The sequence below is a fragment of the Coturnix japonica genome, unplaced genomic scaffold, assembly GCF_054131305.1.
Source record: "Coturnix japonica strain WE unplaced genomic scaffold, WE-NBRP24 Scf055, whole genome shotgun sequence".
In the NCBI taxonomy this organism is placed as follows: domain Eukaryota; kingdom Metazoa; phylum Chordata; class Aves; order Galliformes; family Phasianidae; genus Coturnix; species Coturnix japonica.
In genome coordinates this window covers 889,757-907,061 of record NW_028188958.1, presented here as the reverse complement: position 1 = coordinate 907,061, position 17,305 = coordinate 889,757, and the positions used below count along the sequence as shown (strand labels likewise).

General features: G+C 54.5%; 1 protein-coding gene across 1 annotated transcript in view; it reads right to left on the bottom strand.

Annotated features, from left to right (window-relative positions):
* LOC107307133 (filamin-C-like) overlaps positions 1–17,305 on the bottom strand; it is a 145,709-nt gene that overhangs the window by 99,223 nt on the left and 29,181 nt on the right. The window contains exons 9-14 of the mRNA XM_085533205.1: positions 14,298–14,417; positions 13,457–13,600; positions 10,921–11,044; positions 9,435–9,595; positions 5,761–5,851; positions 2,796–2,962 (exon numbers count right to left, since the gene is read on the bottom strand). Of these exons, the coding sequence (XP_085389331.1) occupies positions 2,796–2,962; positions 5,761–5,851; positions 9,435–9,595; positions 10,921–11,044; positions 13,457–13,600; positions 14,298–14,417 (807 nt within the window). The remainder of the gene's footprint in view (positions 1–2,795; positions 2,963–5,760; positions 5,852–9,434; positions 9,596–10,920; positions 11,045–13,456; positions 13,601–14,297; positions 14,418–17,305) is intronic.

The window sequence follows — 17,305 nt, the reverse complement described above, 5'->3', positions numbered from 1 at the left end:
CTATAACCCCATAACCCTCCATAGCCCCATTGCCCCATATACCCCATACCTGTCTCATGGCGGTGTACTTGACGGTGTGGCTGTAGTCCCAACTCGCTATAACCCCATAACCCCCCATAGCCCCATAACCCCATAACACCCCATAACCCCCTATCACCACATAACCCCATATACCCCATAACCCCCCATACCCCATATCACCCCATTACCCCATAATCCCATATACCCCATAACCCCATACCCCCTACCTGTCTCATGGCGGTGTACTTGACGGTGTGGCTGTAGTCCCAACTCGCTATAACCCCATAACCCCCTATAGCCCCATAACTCTATAACCCCATATACCCCATATCACCCCATAACCCCCTATAGCCCCATAACCCCATATCACCCCATAGCCCCATAACCCCATATACCCCATATCACCCCATACCCCATACCTGTCTCATGGCGGTGTACTTGATGGTGTGGCTGTAGTCCCAACTCGCTATAACCCCATAACCCCCTATAACCCCATATCACCCCATAACCCCATATCACCCCATAACCCCATAACCCCATATCACCCCATAACCCCATATCACCCCATAACCCCATATCACCCCATAACCCCATATACCCCATACCTGTCTCATGGCGGTGTACTTCACGGTGTGGCTGTAGTCCCAACTCGCTATAACCCCATAACCCCCCATAGCCCCATAACCCCATATCACCCCATAGCCCCATAACCCCATATCACCCCATATCACCCCATAACCCCATATCACCCCATATCACCCCATAGCCCATACCTGTCTCATGGCGGTGTACTTGACGGTGTGGCTGTAGTCCCAACTCGCTATAACCCCATAACCCCCTATAACCCCATAACCCCCTATCACCCCATAACCCCCCATAACCCCATAACCCCCTATCACCCCATAACCCCCTATAGCCCCATAACCCCATATCACCCCATATCACCCCATAACCCCCCATAACCCCATAACCCCATAGCCCATACCTGTCTCATAGCAGTGTACTTGACGGTGTGGCTGTAGTCCCAACTCGCTATAACCCCATAACCCCCTATAGCCCCATAACCCCATATCACCCCATAACCCCATAACCCCATATACCCCATATCACCCCATAACCCCATAACCCCATATCACCCCATAACCCCATAACCCCATATCACCCCATAACCCCATAACCCCATAGCCCATACCTGTCTCATGGCGGTGTACTTGATGGTGTGGCTGTAGTCCCAACTCGCTATAACCCCATAACCCCCTATAGCCCCATAACCCCATAACACCCCATAACCCCATATCACCCCCATAACCCCATAACCCCATATCACCCCATAACCCCATAGCCCATACCTGTCTCATGGCGGTGTACTTGATGGTGTGGCTGTAGTCCCAACTCGCTATAACCCCATAACCCCCCATAGCCCCATAACCCTATAACCCCATAACCCCATATCACCCCATAACCCCATAACCCCATATCACCCCATAACCCCATAACCCCATAGCCCATACCTGTCTCATGGTGGTGTACTTGACGGTGTGGCTGTAGTCCCAACTCGCTATAACCCCATAACCCCCTATAGCCCCATAACCCCCCATAACCCCATATAACCCCATAACCCCATAACCCCATATACCCCATATACCCCATACCTGTCTCATGGCGGTGTACTTGATGGTGTGGCTGTAGTCCCCGTTGTCAATGATCTGCCCATAACACCCCATAACCCCCCATAACCCCCTATAACCCCATAACCTCCTAAAGCCCCATAACCCCATATCACCCCATAGCCCCATAACCCCATATACCCCATACCTGTCTCATGGCGGTGTACTTGACGGTGTGGCTGTAGTCCCCGTTGTCGATGATCTGCCCATAACCCCCCATAACCCCATATACCCCATATCACCCCATAACCCCCTATAGCCCCATAACCCCATAGCCCCATAACCCCATATCACCCCATATCACCCCCTACCTGTCTCATGGCGGTGTACTTGACGGTGTGGCTGTAGTCCCAACTCGCTATAACCCCATAACCCCCTATAGCCCCATAACCCTATAACCCCATATCACCCCATAACCCCATAACCCCATATCACCCCATATCACCCCATAACCCCATAACCCCCTATAGCCCCATAACCCTATAACCCCATATCACCCCATAACCCCATAACCCCATATCACCCCATATCACCCCATAGCCCCATAACCCCATATACCCCATACCTGTCTCATAGCGGTGTACTTGACGGTGTGGCTGTAGTCCCCGTTGTCGATGATCTGCCCATAACCCCCCATAACCCCATATACCCCATATCACCCCATAACCCCCTATAGCCCCATAACCCCATAGCCCCATAACCCCATATCACCCCATATCACCCCCTACCTGTCTCATGGCGGTGTACTTGACGGTGTGGCTGTAGTCCCAACTCGCTATAACCCCATAACCCCCCATAACCCCATAACCCCCCATAGCCCCATAACCCCCTATAGCCCCATATCACCCCATATACTCCATATCACCCCATAACCCCATAACCCCCTACCTGTCTCATGGCGGTGTACTTGATGGTGTGGCTGTAGTCCCAACTCGCTATAACCCCATAACCCCCCATAACCCCATAACCCCATATCACCCCATAGCCCCATAACCCCATATCACCCCATAACCCCATATCACCCCATAACCCCATATCACCCCATAACCCCATATCACCCCATAGCCCCATAACCCCATATCACCCCATAACCCCATAACCCCATACCTGTCTCATGGCGGTGTACTTGACGGTGTGGCTGTAGTCCCCGTTGTCGATGATCTGTAGGTCGCTGACCCCGCTCTGTGCCGTGCCGCCAAACTGAACGTCCAACGGGGCCTTCCCTGCCCCACGGGTCTGCACCGTGAAGTGTGTGGGGCAGCCGCACTGCACGCCTGGACCCACAGATATGGGTCATGGGGGATATGGGGACATACGTATAGGGTGATACATAGGGACACATGGAGTGACCCATAGGGACATGGAGTGACCACAGGGTCACATGGGGACACATGGAGTGACCATGGGGACACATGGGGACACATGGGGTGACCCATAGGGACATGGAGTGACCCATAGGGACACATGGGGTGACCCATAGGGACACATGGGGACACATGGGGACATATAGGGACACATGGAGTGACCCATAGGGACACATGGGGACACATGGGGTGACCCATAGGGACATGGAGTGACCCATAGGGACACATGGGGTGACCCATAGGGACACATAGGGACACATGGGGACCCATAGGGACACATGGAGTGACCCATAGGGACACATAGGGACACATGGAGTGACCCATAGGGACACATGGGGACACATGGGGTGACCCATAGGGACACATAGGGACACATGGGGTGACCCATAGGGACATGGAGTGACCCATAGGGATACATAGGGACACATGGGGTGACCCATAGGGACACATGGGGTGACCCATAGGGACACATGGGGACACATGGGGTGACCCATAGGGACATGGAGTGACCCATAGGGACACATAGGGACACATGGGGTGACCCATAGGGACACATAGGGACACATGGGTCATATAGGGACACATGGGGACCCATAGGGACACATGGAGTGACCATAGGGACACATGGGGTGACCCATAGGGACACATAGGGACACATGGGGTGACCATAGGGACACATGGGGACACATGGGGTGACCCATAGGGACACATGGGGACACATGGAGTGACCCATAGGGACACATAGGGACACATGGGGTGACCCATAGGGACACATGGGGACACATGGAGTGACCCATAGGGACACATAGGGACACATGGAGTGACCCATAGGGACATGGAGTGACCCATAGGGACACATGGGGTGACCCATAGGGACACATAGGGACACATGGGGTGACCCACAGGGACACATGGGAACACATGGGGTGACCCATACGGACACATGGGGACACATGGGGTGACCCATAGGGACACATGGGGACACATGGGGTGACCCATAGGGACACATGGGGTGACCCATTGGGACACATGGGGTGACACATAGGGACATGGAGTGACCCATAGGGACCCATAGGGACACATGGGGACACATGGGGTGACCCATAGGGACATGGAGTGACCCATAGGGACACATAGGGACACATGGGGACACATGGGGTGACCCATAGGGACACATAGGGACACATGGGGTGACCCATAGGGACATGGAGTGACCCATAGGGACACATAGGGACACATGGGGTGACCCATAGGGACACATAGGGACACATGGGGTGACCCATAGGGACATGGAGTGACCCATAGGGACACATGGGGTGACCCATAGGGACATGGAGTGACCCATAGGGACACATAGGGACACATGGGGACACATAGGGACACATGGGGACACATGGGGTGACCCATAGGGACACATGGGGACACATGGAGTGACCATAGGGACACATGGGGTGACCCATAGGGACACATAGGGACACATGGGGTGACCCATAGGGACACATGGGGACACATGGGGTGACCCATAGGGACCCATAGGGACACATGGAGTGACCCATAGGGACACATGGAGTGACCCATAGGGACACATGGGGACACATGGGGTGACCCATAGGGACCCATAGGGACACATGGAGTGACCCATAGGGACACATGGAGTGACCCATAGGGACACATGGGGACACACGGAGTGACCCATAGGGACACATGGGGTGACCCATAGGGACATGGAGTGACCCATAGGGACACATGGGGACACATGGGGTGACCCATAGGGACACATGGGGACACATGGGGTGACCCATAGGGACACATGGGGACACATAGGGACACATGGAGTGACCCATAGGGACACATAGGGACACATGGGGTGACCCATAGGGACACATGGGGACACATGGGGTGACCCATAGGGACACATAGGGACACATGGGGTGACCCATAGGGACACATGGAGTGACCCATAGGGACACATGGGGTGACACATAGGGACACATAGGGACACATGGGGACACACGGGGTGACCCACAGAAATCCATAGCACCCCATGACACCCCATAGTCACCCATAGAGACCTGTAGTGACCCATAGCAACCCATAGAGACCCATAGGAACCCATAGAGACCCATACAGACCCATAGTGACCCATACAGACCCATAGAGACCCATAGTGACCCATAGAGACCCATAGAGACCCATAGTGACCCATAGTGACCCAGAGAGACCCAGAGCAACAGAAAGAGACCCAAAGAGATCCATAAAGACCCCCAGTGACCCATAGCACCCCATAGTGTCCCCAAGCGACCCATATCATCCCATAGCACCCCACAGCGCCTCCCAGTGACCCATAGCACCCCATAGCGCCCCCCAGTGACCCCCACTGACCCATAGCACCCCATAGCATCCCACAGAGACCCATGGCATCCCATAGCATCCCATAGCGCCCCCCAGTGACCCATAGCGCCCCATAGCATCCCACAGAGACCCATAGCATCCCATAGCATCCCACAGCGCCCCCCAGTGACCCATAGCATCCCATAGCACCCCATAGCGCCCCTCAGTGACCCATAGCATCTCATAGCACCTCACAGCACCCCCCAGTGACCCATAGCACCCCATAGCATCCCATAGCGCCCCTCAGTGACCCATAGCATCCCATATCATCCCATAGCGCCCCACAGCGCCCCGCAGTGTCCCCATCCCGCACTGACCGGTGCGGCTGATGCCGGGTCCCTCCGCCCGCACTTTGCTGCTGTCGTGGGCCGGAGCCACCGTGATACGGAACGGGCTGCAGGGCAGCTCCTGGGGGGGGGCACATATAGGGACAGTCATATAGGGACAGCCATGGGGGGGGACCCATAGGGGAACCCATAGGGACACCCATGGGGACACCAATAGGAACACCCAGAGGGAGGGGAACCCAGAGGGACAGGAACCCATATAGGAACACCCATAGGGACATCCATAGGGAGGGGAACCCATAGGGACACCAATAGGGACACCCATAGGGACACCCATAGGGACACCCAAAGGGGGGGAACCCATAGGGACACACACAGGGAGGGGGACCAATAGGGACACCCATGGGGACACCCAGAGGGGGGGGGAACCCATAGGGACACCCATAGGGACACCCACATAGGGGGGAACCCATAGGGATACCCAGAGGGAGGGGAACCCATATAGGGACACCCATAGGGACACCCATAGGGAGAGGAACCCATATAGGGACACCCATAGGGACATCCATAGGGACACCCATAGGGAGAGGAACCCATATAGGGACACCCATAGGGACATCCATAGGGACACCCATAGGGAGAGGAACCCATATAGGGACACCCATAGGGACATCCATAGGGAAGGGAACCCAGAAGGACACCCAGAGGGAGGGAAACCCATATAGGGACACCCATAGGGACACCCAGAAGGAGGGGAACCCATATTGGGGAACCCATATAGGGACACCCATAGGGACACCCAGAAGGAGGGGAACCCATATAGGGGAACCCATATAGGGACACCCATATAGGGGCACCCATATAGGGGCACCCAGAAGGAGGGGAACCCATATAGGGGAACCCATATAGGGACATCCATAGGGACACCCAGAAGGAGGGGAACCCATATAGGGGAACCCATATAGGGACACCCATATAGGGGCACCCAGAAGGAGGGGAACCCATATAGGGGAACCCATATAGGGACACCCATATAGGGGCACCCAGAAGGAGGGGAACCCATACAGGGACATCCATAGGGACACCCAGAAGGAGGGGAACCCATATAGGGGAACCCATATAGGGACACCCATATAGGGGCACCCAGAAGGAGGGGAACCCATATAGGGACATCCATAGGGACACCCAGAAGGAGGGGAACCCATATAGGGGAACCCATATAGGGACACCCATATAGGGGCACCCAGAAGGAGGGGAACCCATATAGGGACATCCATAGGGACACCCATAGGGACACCCAGAAGGAAAGGAACCCATATAGGGAAACCCATATAGGGACATCCATAGGGACACCCAGAAGGAGGGGAACCCATATAGGGGAACCCATATAGGGACACCCATATAGGGGCACCCAGAAGGAGGGGAACCCATATAGGGACATCCATAGGGACACCCATAAGGAGGGGAACCCATATAGGGGAACCCATATAGGGACACCCATATAGGGGCACCCATATAGGGGAACCCATATAGGGACATCCATAGGGACACCCATAAGGAGGGGAACCCATATAGGGGAACCCATATAGGGACATCCATAGGGACACCCATAAGGAAGGGAACCCATATAGGGGAACCCATATAGGGACACCCATATAGGGACACCCATAAGGAGGGGAACCCATATAGGGGAACCCATATAGGGACACCCATAGGGACACCCAGAAGGAGGGGAACCCATATAGGGGAACCCATATAGGGACATCCATAGGGACACCCAGAAGGAGGGGAACCCATATAGGGGAACCCATATAGGGACACCCATATAGGGGCACCCAGAAGGAGGGGAACCCATATAGGGGAACCCATATAGGGACATCCATAGGGACACCCAGAAGGAGGGGAACCCATAGGAAGGGGAACCCATATAGGGACACCCATAGGGACACCTAGGAGGAGGGGAACCCATATAGGGGAACCCATATAGGGACACCCATATAGGGACATCCATAGGGACACCCAGAAGGAGGGGAACCCATATAGGGGAACCCATATAGGGACATCCATAGGGACACCCAGAAGGACACCCAGAGGAGGGGGGGAACCCATAGGGACACCCATAGGGACACCCACATAGGGGGGAACCCATAGGGATACCCAGAGGGAGGGGAACCCATATAGGGACACCCATAGGGACACCCATAAGGACACCCAGAGGAGGGGGGGAACCCATAGGGACACCCATAGGGACACCCACATAGGGGGGAACCCATAGGGATACCCAGAGGGAGGGGAACCCATATAGGGACACCCAGAGTCGGGGGGGATCCATAGGAAGGGGAACCCATTGGGACACCCATAGGGACACCCACAGGGGGGGGAACCCATATAGGGACACCCAGAGGGACACCCAGAAGGAGGGGAACCCACAGGGACACCCAGAGGGGGGGGAACCCATAGGAAGGAGAACTCATAAGGGAGGGAACCCATAGGGACACCCAGAAGGAGGGGAACCCATAGGGACACCCATAGGGACACCCATGGGGGTAGGAACACCCATAGGGACACCCATAGGGATACCCAAAGGGGGGGGGGGAACCCATATAGGGACACCCATAGGGGGGGCGAACCCATAGGAAGGGGAACCCATAGGGACAACCATAGGGACACCCAGAAGGAGGGGAACCCATATAGGGGAACCCAGAGGGAGGGGAACCCATATAGGGACACCCATAGGGACACCCACATAGGGGGGAACCCATAGGGATACCCAGAGGGGGAGGAACCCATATAGGGACACCCAGAGGGGGGGAACCCATATAGGGACACCCAGAGGGACACCCAGAGGGGGAGGAACCCATAGGGACATCCATACGGACATCCATACGGACACCCAGAGGGAGGGGAACCCATACAGGGGCACCCATAAGGAGGGGAATCCATAGTGGGGGGGAACCCAGAGGGAGGGGAACCCATAGGGACACCCATAGGGACACCCATAGGGACACCCACAGGGGGGGAAACCCATATAGGGACACCCAGAAGGAGGGGAACCCACAGGGACACCCAGAGGGGGGGGAACCCATAGGAAGGGGAACTCATAAGGGGGGGGAACCCATAGGGACACCCAGAAGGAGGGGAACCCATATAGGGACACCCATAGGGACACCCACATAGGGGGGAACCCATATAGGGACACCCAGAGGGACACCCACATAGGGGGGAACCCATATAGGGACACCCAGAGGGACACCCACATAGGGGGGAACCCATATAGGGACACCCAGAGGGACACCCACATAGGGGGGAACCCATATAGGGACACCCATAGGGAGGGGAACCCATAGTGAGGGGGAGCCCAAAGGGACATCCATAGGGAGGGGAACCCAGATGGACACCCATAGGGACACCCACAGGGAGGGGAACCCATATAGGGACACCCATAGGGACACCAGAGGGACACCGGAGGGGGGGAACCCATAGGGACACCCAGAGGGACACCCAGAGGGACACCCAGAGGGAGGGGAACCCATAGTAAGGGGAACTCATAAGGGGGGAGAACCCATAGGGACACCCATAGGGGGGGGGAAACCCATATAGGGACACCCATAGGGGGGGAACCCATAGGAAGGGGAACCCATAGGGACACCCAGAAGGAGGGGAACCCATATAGGGACACCCATATGGGGGGAAGCCGTCGGTACCTGTGTCCCGAAGAGCACCATGATGGTGAGCAGCCCCGCGCACGGAGGGGTGTATTTCACCGTGAACGTGTCGTTGTCGTTCTTGATGATGGTGAAATCGATGTCGGCCTCCGCAGCACCGGGAACAGCCGGGCAGCACTTAATGCCAATGCTCACATCGCCTATAGGGGGTATAGGGGGTTATATAGGGGATATATGGGGTTATATGGGGTTATATGGGGTTATATGGGGGATATGGGGTTATATGGGGTTATATAGGGGATATATGGGGTTACATGGGGGATATGGGGTTATGGGCAGCACTTAATGCCAATGCTCACATCGCCTATAGGCGGTTATATAGGGGATTATATAGGGGATATATGGGGTTATATGGGGTTATATGGGGTTATGGGCAGCACTTAATGCCAATGCTCACATCGCCTGTATGGGGTTATATAGGGGATTATATAGGGGATATATGGGGATATATGGGGATATATGGGGTTATGGGCAGCACTTAATGCCAATGCTCACATCGCCTGTATGGGGTTATATAGGGGATTATATAGGGGATATATGGGGATATATGGGGATATATGGGGTTATGGGCAGCACTTAATGCCAATGCTCACATCGCCTATAGGGGGTATATGGGGTTATATGGGGTTATGGGGTTATATAGGGGATATATGGGGTTATATGGGGTTATGGGCAGCACTTAATGCCAATGCTCACATCGCCTATAGGGGGTATAGGGGATATGGGGATATATGGGGTTATATGGGGTTATGGGCAGCACTTAATGCCAATGCTCACATCGCCTATAGGGGGTTATATAGAGGATTATATAGGGGATATATGGGGATATATGGGGTTATATGGGGTTATGGGCAGCACTTAATGCCAATGCTCACATCGCCTATAGGGGGTATATGGGGTTATATGGGGTTATATAGGGAATATACGGGGTTATATGGGGTTATATGGGGATATATGGGGTTATATGGGGTTATGGGCAGCACTTAATGCCAATGCTCACATCTCCTGTATGGGGTTATATGGAGTTATATGGGGATATATAGGGGATATGGGGTTATATGGGGATATATGGGGGATATGGGGTTATATGGGGGATATGGGGTTATATGGGGTTATATGGGGTTATATGGGGATATATGGGGGATATGGGGTTATATGGGGGATATGGGGTTATATGGGGTTATATGGGGTTATATGGGGATATATGGGGGATATGGGGTTATGGGCAGCACTTAATGCCAACGCTCACATCACCTAGAGGGGATTATATAGGGGTTATAGGGGGGGATATGGGATTATATGGGGTTATATGGGGGATATGGGGTTATGGGTAGCACTTAATGCCAATGCTCACATCATCTGGTATAGGGGGATATATGGGGTTATATGGGGTTATATGGGGTTATATGGGGGATATATGGGGTTCTATGGGGCTATGTGTTTCTATGGGGTTCCGGTGTGTTACCCTGCCCGGCGTCGCTGCAGTCCACAGTGAAGTACGTCGGTTCCCCCGCCGTCAGCCCGGCCCGTTCCACGCCCGGACCGTAAACACGGACCCGGCCCGGGTGGCTGCCCTCCCCCACCGGAACCTAAGGGACCGGCCGGATTCAGCACCACGGACAGCGCCCGCCGGATTCAGCACCACGGACAGCGACCACCGTAGGGACACGCGGGCTTCAGCACCACGGACAGCGCCCCCGGGACCCACTGATACACAGGGCCCGCGCCCCATAGATCCCCGTGCCCCAATTCTGCCCCACAATCCCCCACCCCACAGCTGCCCTACACCCCAATGCTGCCCCACAACCCCCCACCCTGACATCACCCCACAGCCCCCTGGCTGCTCCACAATCCCCCACCTCAGCTGCCCCACACCCCAATGCCACCCCACAACCCCCACCCCAACATCACCCCACAGACCCCATCCCATCCATCCCATCCCATCCCAAACATCCCATCCCATAATATCCCATCCATCCCATCCCATCCCATCCCATCCCAAACATCCCATCCCATAATATCCCATCCATCCCAAACATCCCATCCCATCCCGTCCCATAATATCCCATCCATCCCATCCATCCCGTAATATCCCATCCATCCCATCCCATCCATCCCGTAATATCCCATCCATCCCGTAATATCCCATCCATCCCATCCCATCCCATCCCATCCCATCCCATCCCATCCCATCCCATCCCATCCATCCCATCCCATCCATCCCATCCATCCCATCCCATCCATCCCATCCCATCCCATCCATCCCATCCCATCCATCCCATCCCATCCCACCCCATCCCATCCCATCCCATCCCATCCCATCCCATCCCATCCCATAATCCCATCCATCCCATCCCATAATCCCATCCATCCCATCCCATCCCATCCCATCCCATCCCATCCCATCCCATCCCCATCCCATCCATCCCATCCCATCCCATCCCATCCATCCCATCCCATCCCATCCATCCCATCCCCATCCCCATCCCATCCCATCCCATCTTATCCATCCCATCTTATCCATCCCATCCATCCCATCCCATCCCATCCCATCCCATCCCATCCCATCCCATCCCATCCCATCCATCCCATCCCATCCCATCCATCCCATCCCACCCCACCCCATCCCATCCCATCCCATAATCCCATCCATCCCATCCCATCCCATCCCATCCCATCCCATCCCATCCCATCCCATCCCATCCATCCCATCCCCATCCCCATCCCATCCCATCTTATCCATCCCATCTTATCCATCCCATCCATCCCATCCCATCCATCCCATCCCATCCCATCCCATCCCATCCCATCCCATCCCATCCCATCCCATCCATCCCATCCCATCCCATCCATCCCATCCCACCCCACCCCATCCCATCCCATCCCATCCCATCCCATCCCATCCCATCCCATCCATCCCATCCCATCCCATAATCCCATCCATCCCATCCCATCCCATCCCATCCCATCCCATCCCATCCATCCCATCCCCATCCCCATCCCATCCCATCTTATCCATCCCATCTTATCCATCCCATCCATCCCATCCCATCCATCCCATCCCATCCCATCCCATCCCATCCCATCCCATCCCATCCCATCCCATCCCATCCATCCCATCCCATCCCATCCATCCCATCCCACCCCACCCCATCCCATCCCATCCCATCCATCCCATCCCATCCCATAATCCCATCCATCCCATCCCATCCCATCCCATCCCCATCCCCATCCCCATCCCATCCCATCCATCCCATCCCATCCCATCCACCCCATCCATCCCATCCATCCCATCCCATCCATCCCATCCCATCCCATCCCATCCCATCCCATCCCATCCATCCCATCCCATCCCATCCCATCCCATCCCATCCCATCCCATCCCATCCCATCCACCCCATCCATCCCATCCCATCCCATCCATCCCATCCCATCCCATCCATCCCATCCCATCCCATCCACCCCATCCATCCCATCCATCCCATCCCATCCATCCCATCCCACCCCATCCCATCCCATCCACCCCATCCATCCCATCCCATCCCAAACATCCCATCCATCCCATCCCACCCCATCCATCCCATCCCATCCCATCCCATCCCATTCCACCTCCATCCCATCCATCCCATCCCATCTCATCCATCCCATCCCATCCACCCCATCCATCCCATCCCATCCATCCCATCCCATCCCATCCACCCCATCCATCCCATCCCATCCCATCCACCCCATCCATCCCATCCCATCCCATCCATCCCATCCCATCCCATCCACCCCATCCATCCCATCCCATCCCATCCCATCCCATCCCATCCCATCCCATCCATCCCATCCCATCCACTCCATCCATCCCATCCCATCCCATCCATCCCATCCCATCCCATCCCATAATCCCATCCATCCCATCCCACCCCATCCATCCCATCCCATCCATCCCATCCCATCCCATCCCATCCCGTAATATCCCATCCATCCCATCCCATCCCATTTGCCCCACTGACCCTGAAGGGACTTTGTGGGACGTTGACGCCGCCCCACGTGACGATGATGGTGTGTTTAATGGCCTTTGTTGGCACGTAGTGGCAGCTGAAGGTGCCGTCACCGTTGTCCTTCACCGCGATGTCCACCGGGCAGCCGTCAGCATCCTATGGGAACAGCCCCATAGATACCCCATAAATACCCACAACAGCCCCATCAATACCCCATAACAACCCATTAACGGCCCCATAACAGCTCCATAACAACCCCATAACGACCCAGAACAGCCCCATAGATACCCAGAACAGCACCATAGATACCCCATAACAACCCAGAACAGCACCATAGATACCCCATAACAACCCAGAACAGCCCCATAACAACCCCATAACTACCCCACAGCAAACCATTAACAGCCCCATAACAGCTCCAGAAGTACCCCACAATGGACCCACAACAACCCATTAACAGCCCCAGAACAGCCCCACAACTACCCCACAACGGACCCATAACAGCCCCATAAATACCCCATAACAACCCAGAACAGCCCATAGACCCCTGTGGATCCCACCCTCATCCCAGCGCCCCCCACCCTGCAACCCACCCAGAACCCCCAACCCCAGCCCACCCACTCATCCCCCAGCCCACCCCCCCACCTCACCCCACCTCACTCATCCCCAGCTCCCCTCCCCCCACCCCATAGGACCCTCTTCCCCCCCCCCCACAGACCCCTCAGACACCCCCAGCATCCCCCACCCCACTGATCCTGCAGACCCCCCCACCCCATAGACCCCTTTGGACCCCCCCCCACCCCATAGACCCCTTTGGACCCCCCCACCCCATAGACCCCTGTGCCCCCCCCACCTGTGCGTAGATGTGCAGCCCCCCCCGTCCGGCAGCGCGGGCGTCCACGTAGAACTCAGTGGGGCGGTTGACGATGACCCCCGTGGGCTCCAGACCCGGACCCCAAACCTTCACCTGGGGGGGGAAATGGGTGTCAGTGGGGGCGGGGGGTACCATGGGGGGGTGGGGGAGGGGATGGAGGGGATGGAGGGGGGATGGGGGTGGAAACAGGGGGGATGGGGGGTGGAAATAGGGGGGATGGGGAGTGGAAATAGGGGGGATGGGGGGATGAGGGGACATAAAAGGGATAAGAGGGGACATAAGGTGACATGGGAGGGGGTTACAAAAAGGGTATGGGGGGAACATAGATTGACATGGGGGGACGTGGGGTGGTCACAGTGGGATATGGGGGGGAACATGGGGGGGACAAAAAGGGACATAGGTGGAACATGGGGGGACAGAAGGGGATGGGAGGTATGTGGGGTGACACAAAGGGACATGGGATGACATGGGATGCCATGGAATGACATGAGATGGCATGGGATGCCATGGGATGGCATGGGATGGCATGGGATGACATGGGATGGCATGGGATGACACGGGATGACGTGAGGTGACATGGGATGACATATGACACGCGGGATGACAAGGGATGACATATAGAATGACATGGGACGTCACAGGATGACATATGACATACATGATAACATGGGATGACATATAGAATGACACGGGATGACATGGGATGACATATAGAATGACATGGGATAACATATAGAATGACATGGGATGACAAGAGATGACATATATAATGACATGGGATGACATAAGACATACGAGACGACAAGGGATAACATGGGATGCCATATAGAATGACAAGGGATGACATATGGAATGACATGGGACGACACGGGATGACATATGGGATGACGTATGGGATGACGTATGGGATGACGTATAGAATGACATGGGATGACATGGGATGCCATATAGAATGACATGGGATGCCATATACAATGACACAGGATGACACGGGATGACACAGGATGACATACAGAATGACACAGGATGACATATGACATGCGGGATGACAAGGGATGACATATAGAATGACATTGATGACATGCAGAGTGACATGGGATGACATATAGAATGGCATGAAATGACATATGACATATGACATATGGGATGGCAAGAGATGACATGGGATGACACAGGACGACATGGGATGACACGGGATGCCATACAGAATTACATGGGATGCCATATAAAATGACATGGGACGACACAGGATGACATATGACATACGGGATGACATGGGATGACATACAGAATTACATGGGATGACATGGGATGACATGGGACGACACATGACATACGAGATGACATGGGATGACATATAGAATTACATGGGATGACATGGGATGACTCAGGATGGCAAGGGATGACACGGGACGACACGGGATGACATGGGATGACATGGGATGACATGGGACGACAGGGGCTGATACAGAATGACCCGGGATGACCCAGGATGGCATGGGATGACACGGGATGACGTGGGATGCCATATAGAATGACAAGGGATGCCATATAGAATGACATGGGATGCCATATAGAATGACATGGGATGACATATAACATACAGAACGACATGGGATGACATGGGACGACACAGGATGACATATGACATACGGGATGACATATAGAATTACATGGGACAACATGGGATGACTCAGGATGGCAAGGGATGACACGGGACGACACGGGATGACATGGGATGACATGGGACAACAGGAGCTGACTCAGGATGGCAAGGGATGACCCAGGATGACATGGGATGACACGGGATGCCATATATGCTGACATGTGATGACACAGGACGTCACGGGATGACATATATGATGACATGGGATGACACAGGACGACACGTGATGACATGGGATACCATATAGAATGACATGGGATGACGGGATGACATGGGACGGCAAGGGACAACACGGGATGACACGGGGTGACATACAGAATGGCATGGGATGACATATAGAACAACATGGGATGACATGGGATGACATATAGAATGACATATGGAATGACATGGGATGACATATAGGACGACATGGGATGACACGGGATGGCACAGAGTAATTTGGGTTGACATGGGATGACCCAGGATGACACGGGATGACATAGAATGACGTGGGACGACACAGAACGACACGGGATGCCATATAGAACGACACAGGATGCCATATAGAATGACATGGGATGACATATATGATGACATGGAATGACATGGAATGACACGGGATGACAAATATGATGACATGGGATGACATGAGACAACATATATGATGACATGGGACAACACGGGATAACACGGGATGACATATACGAAGACATGGGATGACACAGGATGACATAGAATGACATGGGACAACACGGGATGACATATATGACGTGGGATGACACAGGATGACATGGGATGACATATATGATAACATGGGACGACACAGGACAACACAGGATGACATATATGATGACATGGGATGACACGGGATGACAAATATGATGACATGGGATGACACAGAATGACATATATGACATGGGATGACATAGGACGACATGGGATGACATATATGATGACATGGGATGACACAGAATGACATATATGACATGGGATGACACAGGACGACATGGGATGACATATATAATGACATGGGATGACACAGAATGACATATATGACATGGGATGACACAGGACGACATGGGATGACATATATGATGACATGGGATGACACAGGATGACATGGGATGACATATATGATGACATGGGATGACACGGGATGACAAATATGATGACATGGGACGACACAGAATGACATATATGACGTGGGATGACACAGGATGACATGGGATGACATATATGATGACATGGGATGACATGGGATGACATATATGATGACATGGGATGACACAGAATGACATATATGACATGGGATGACACAGGACAACACAGGATGACATAT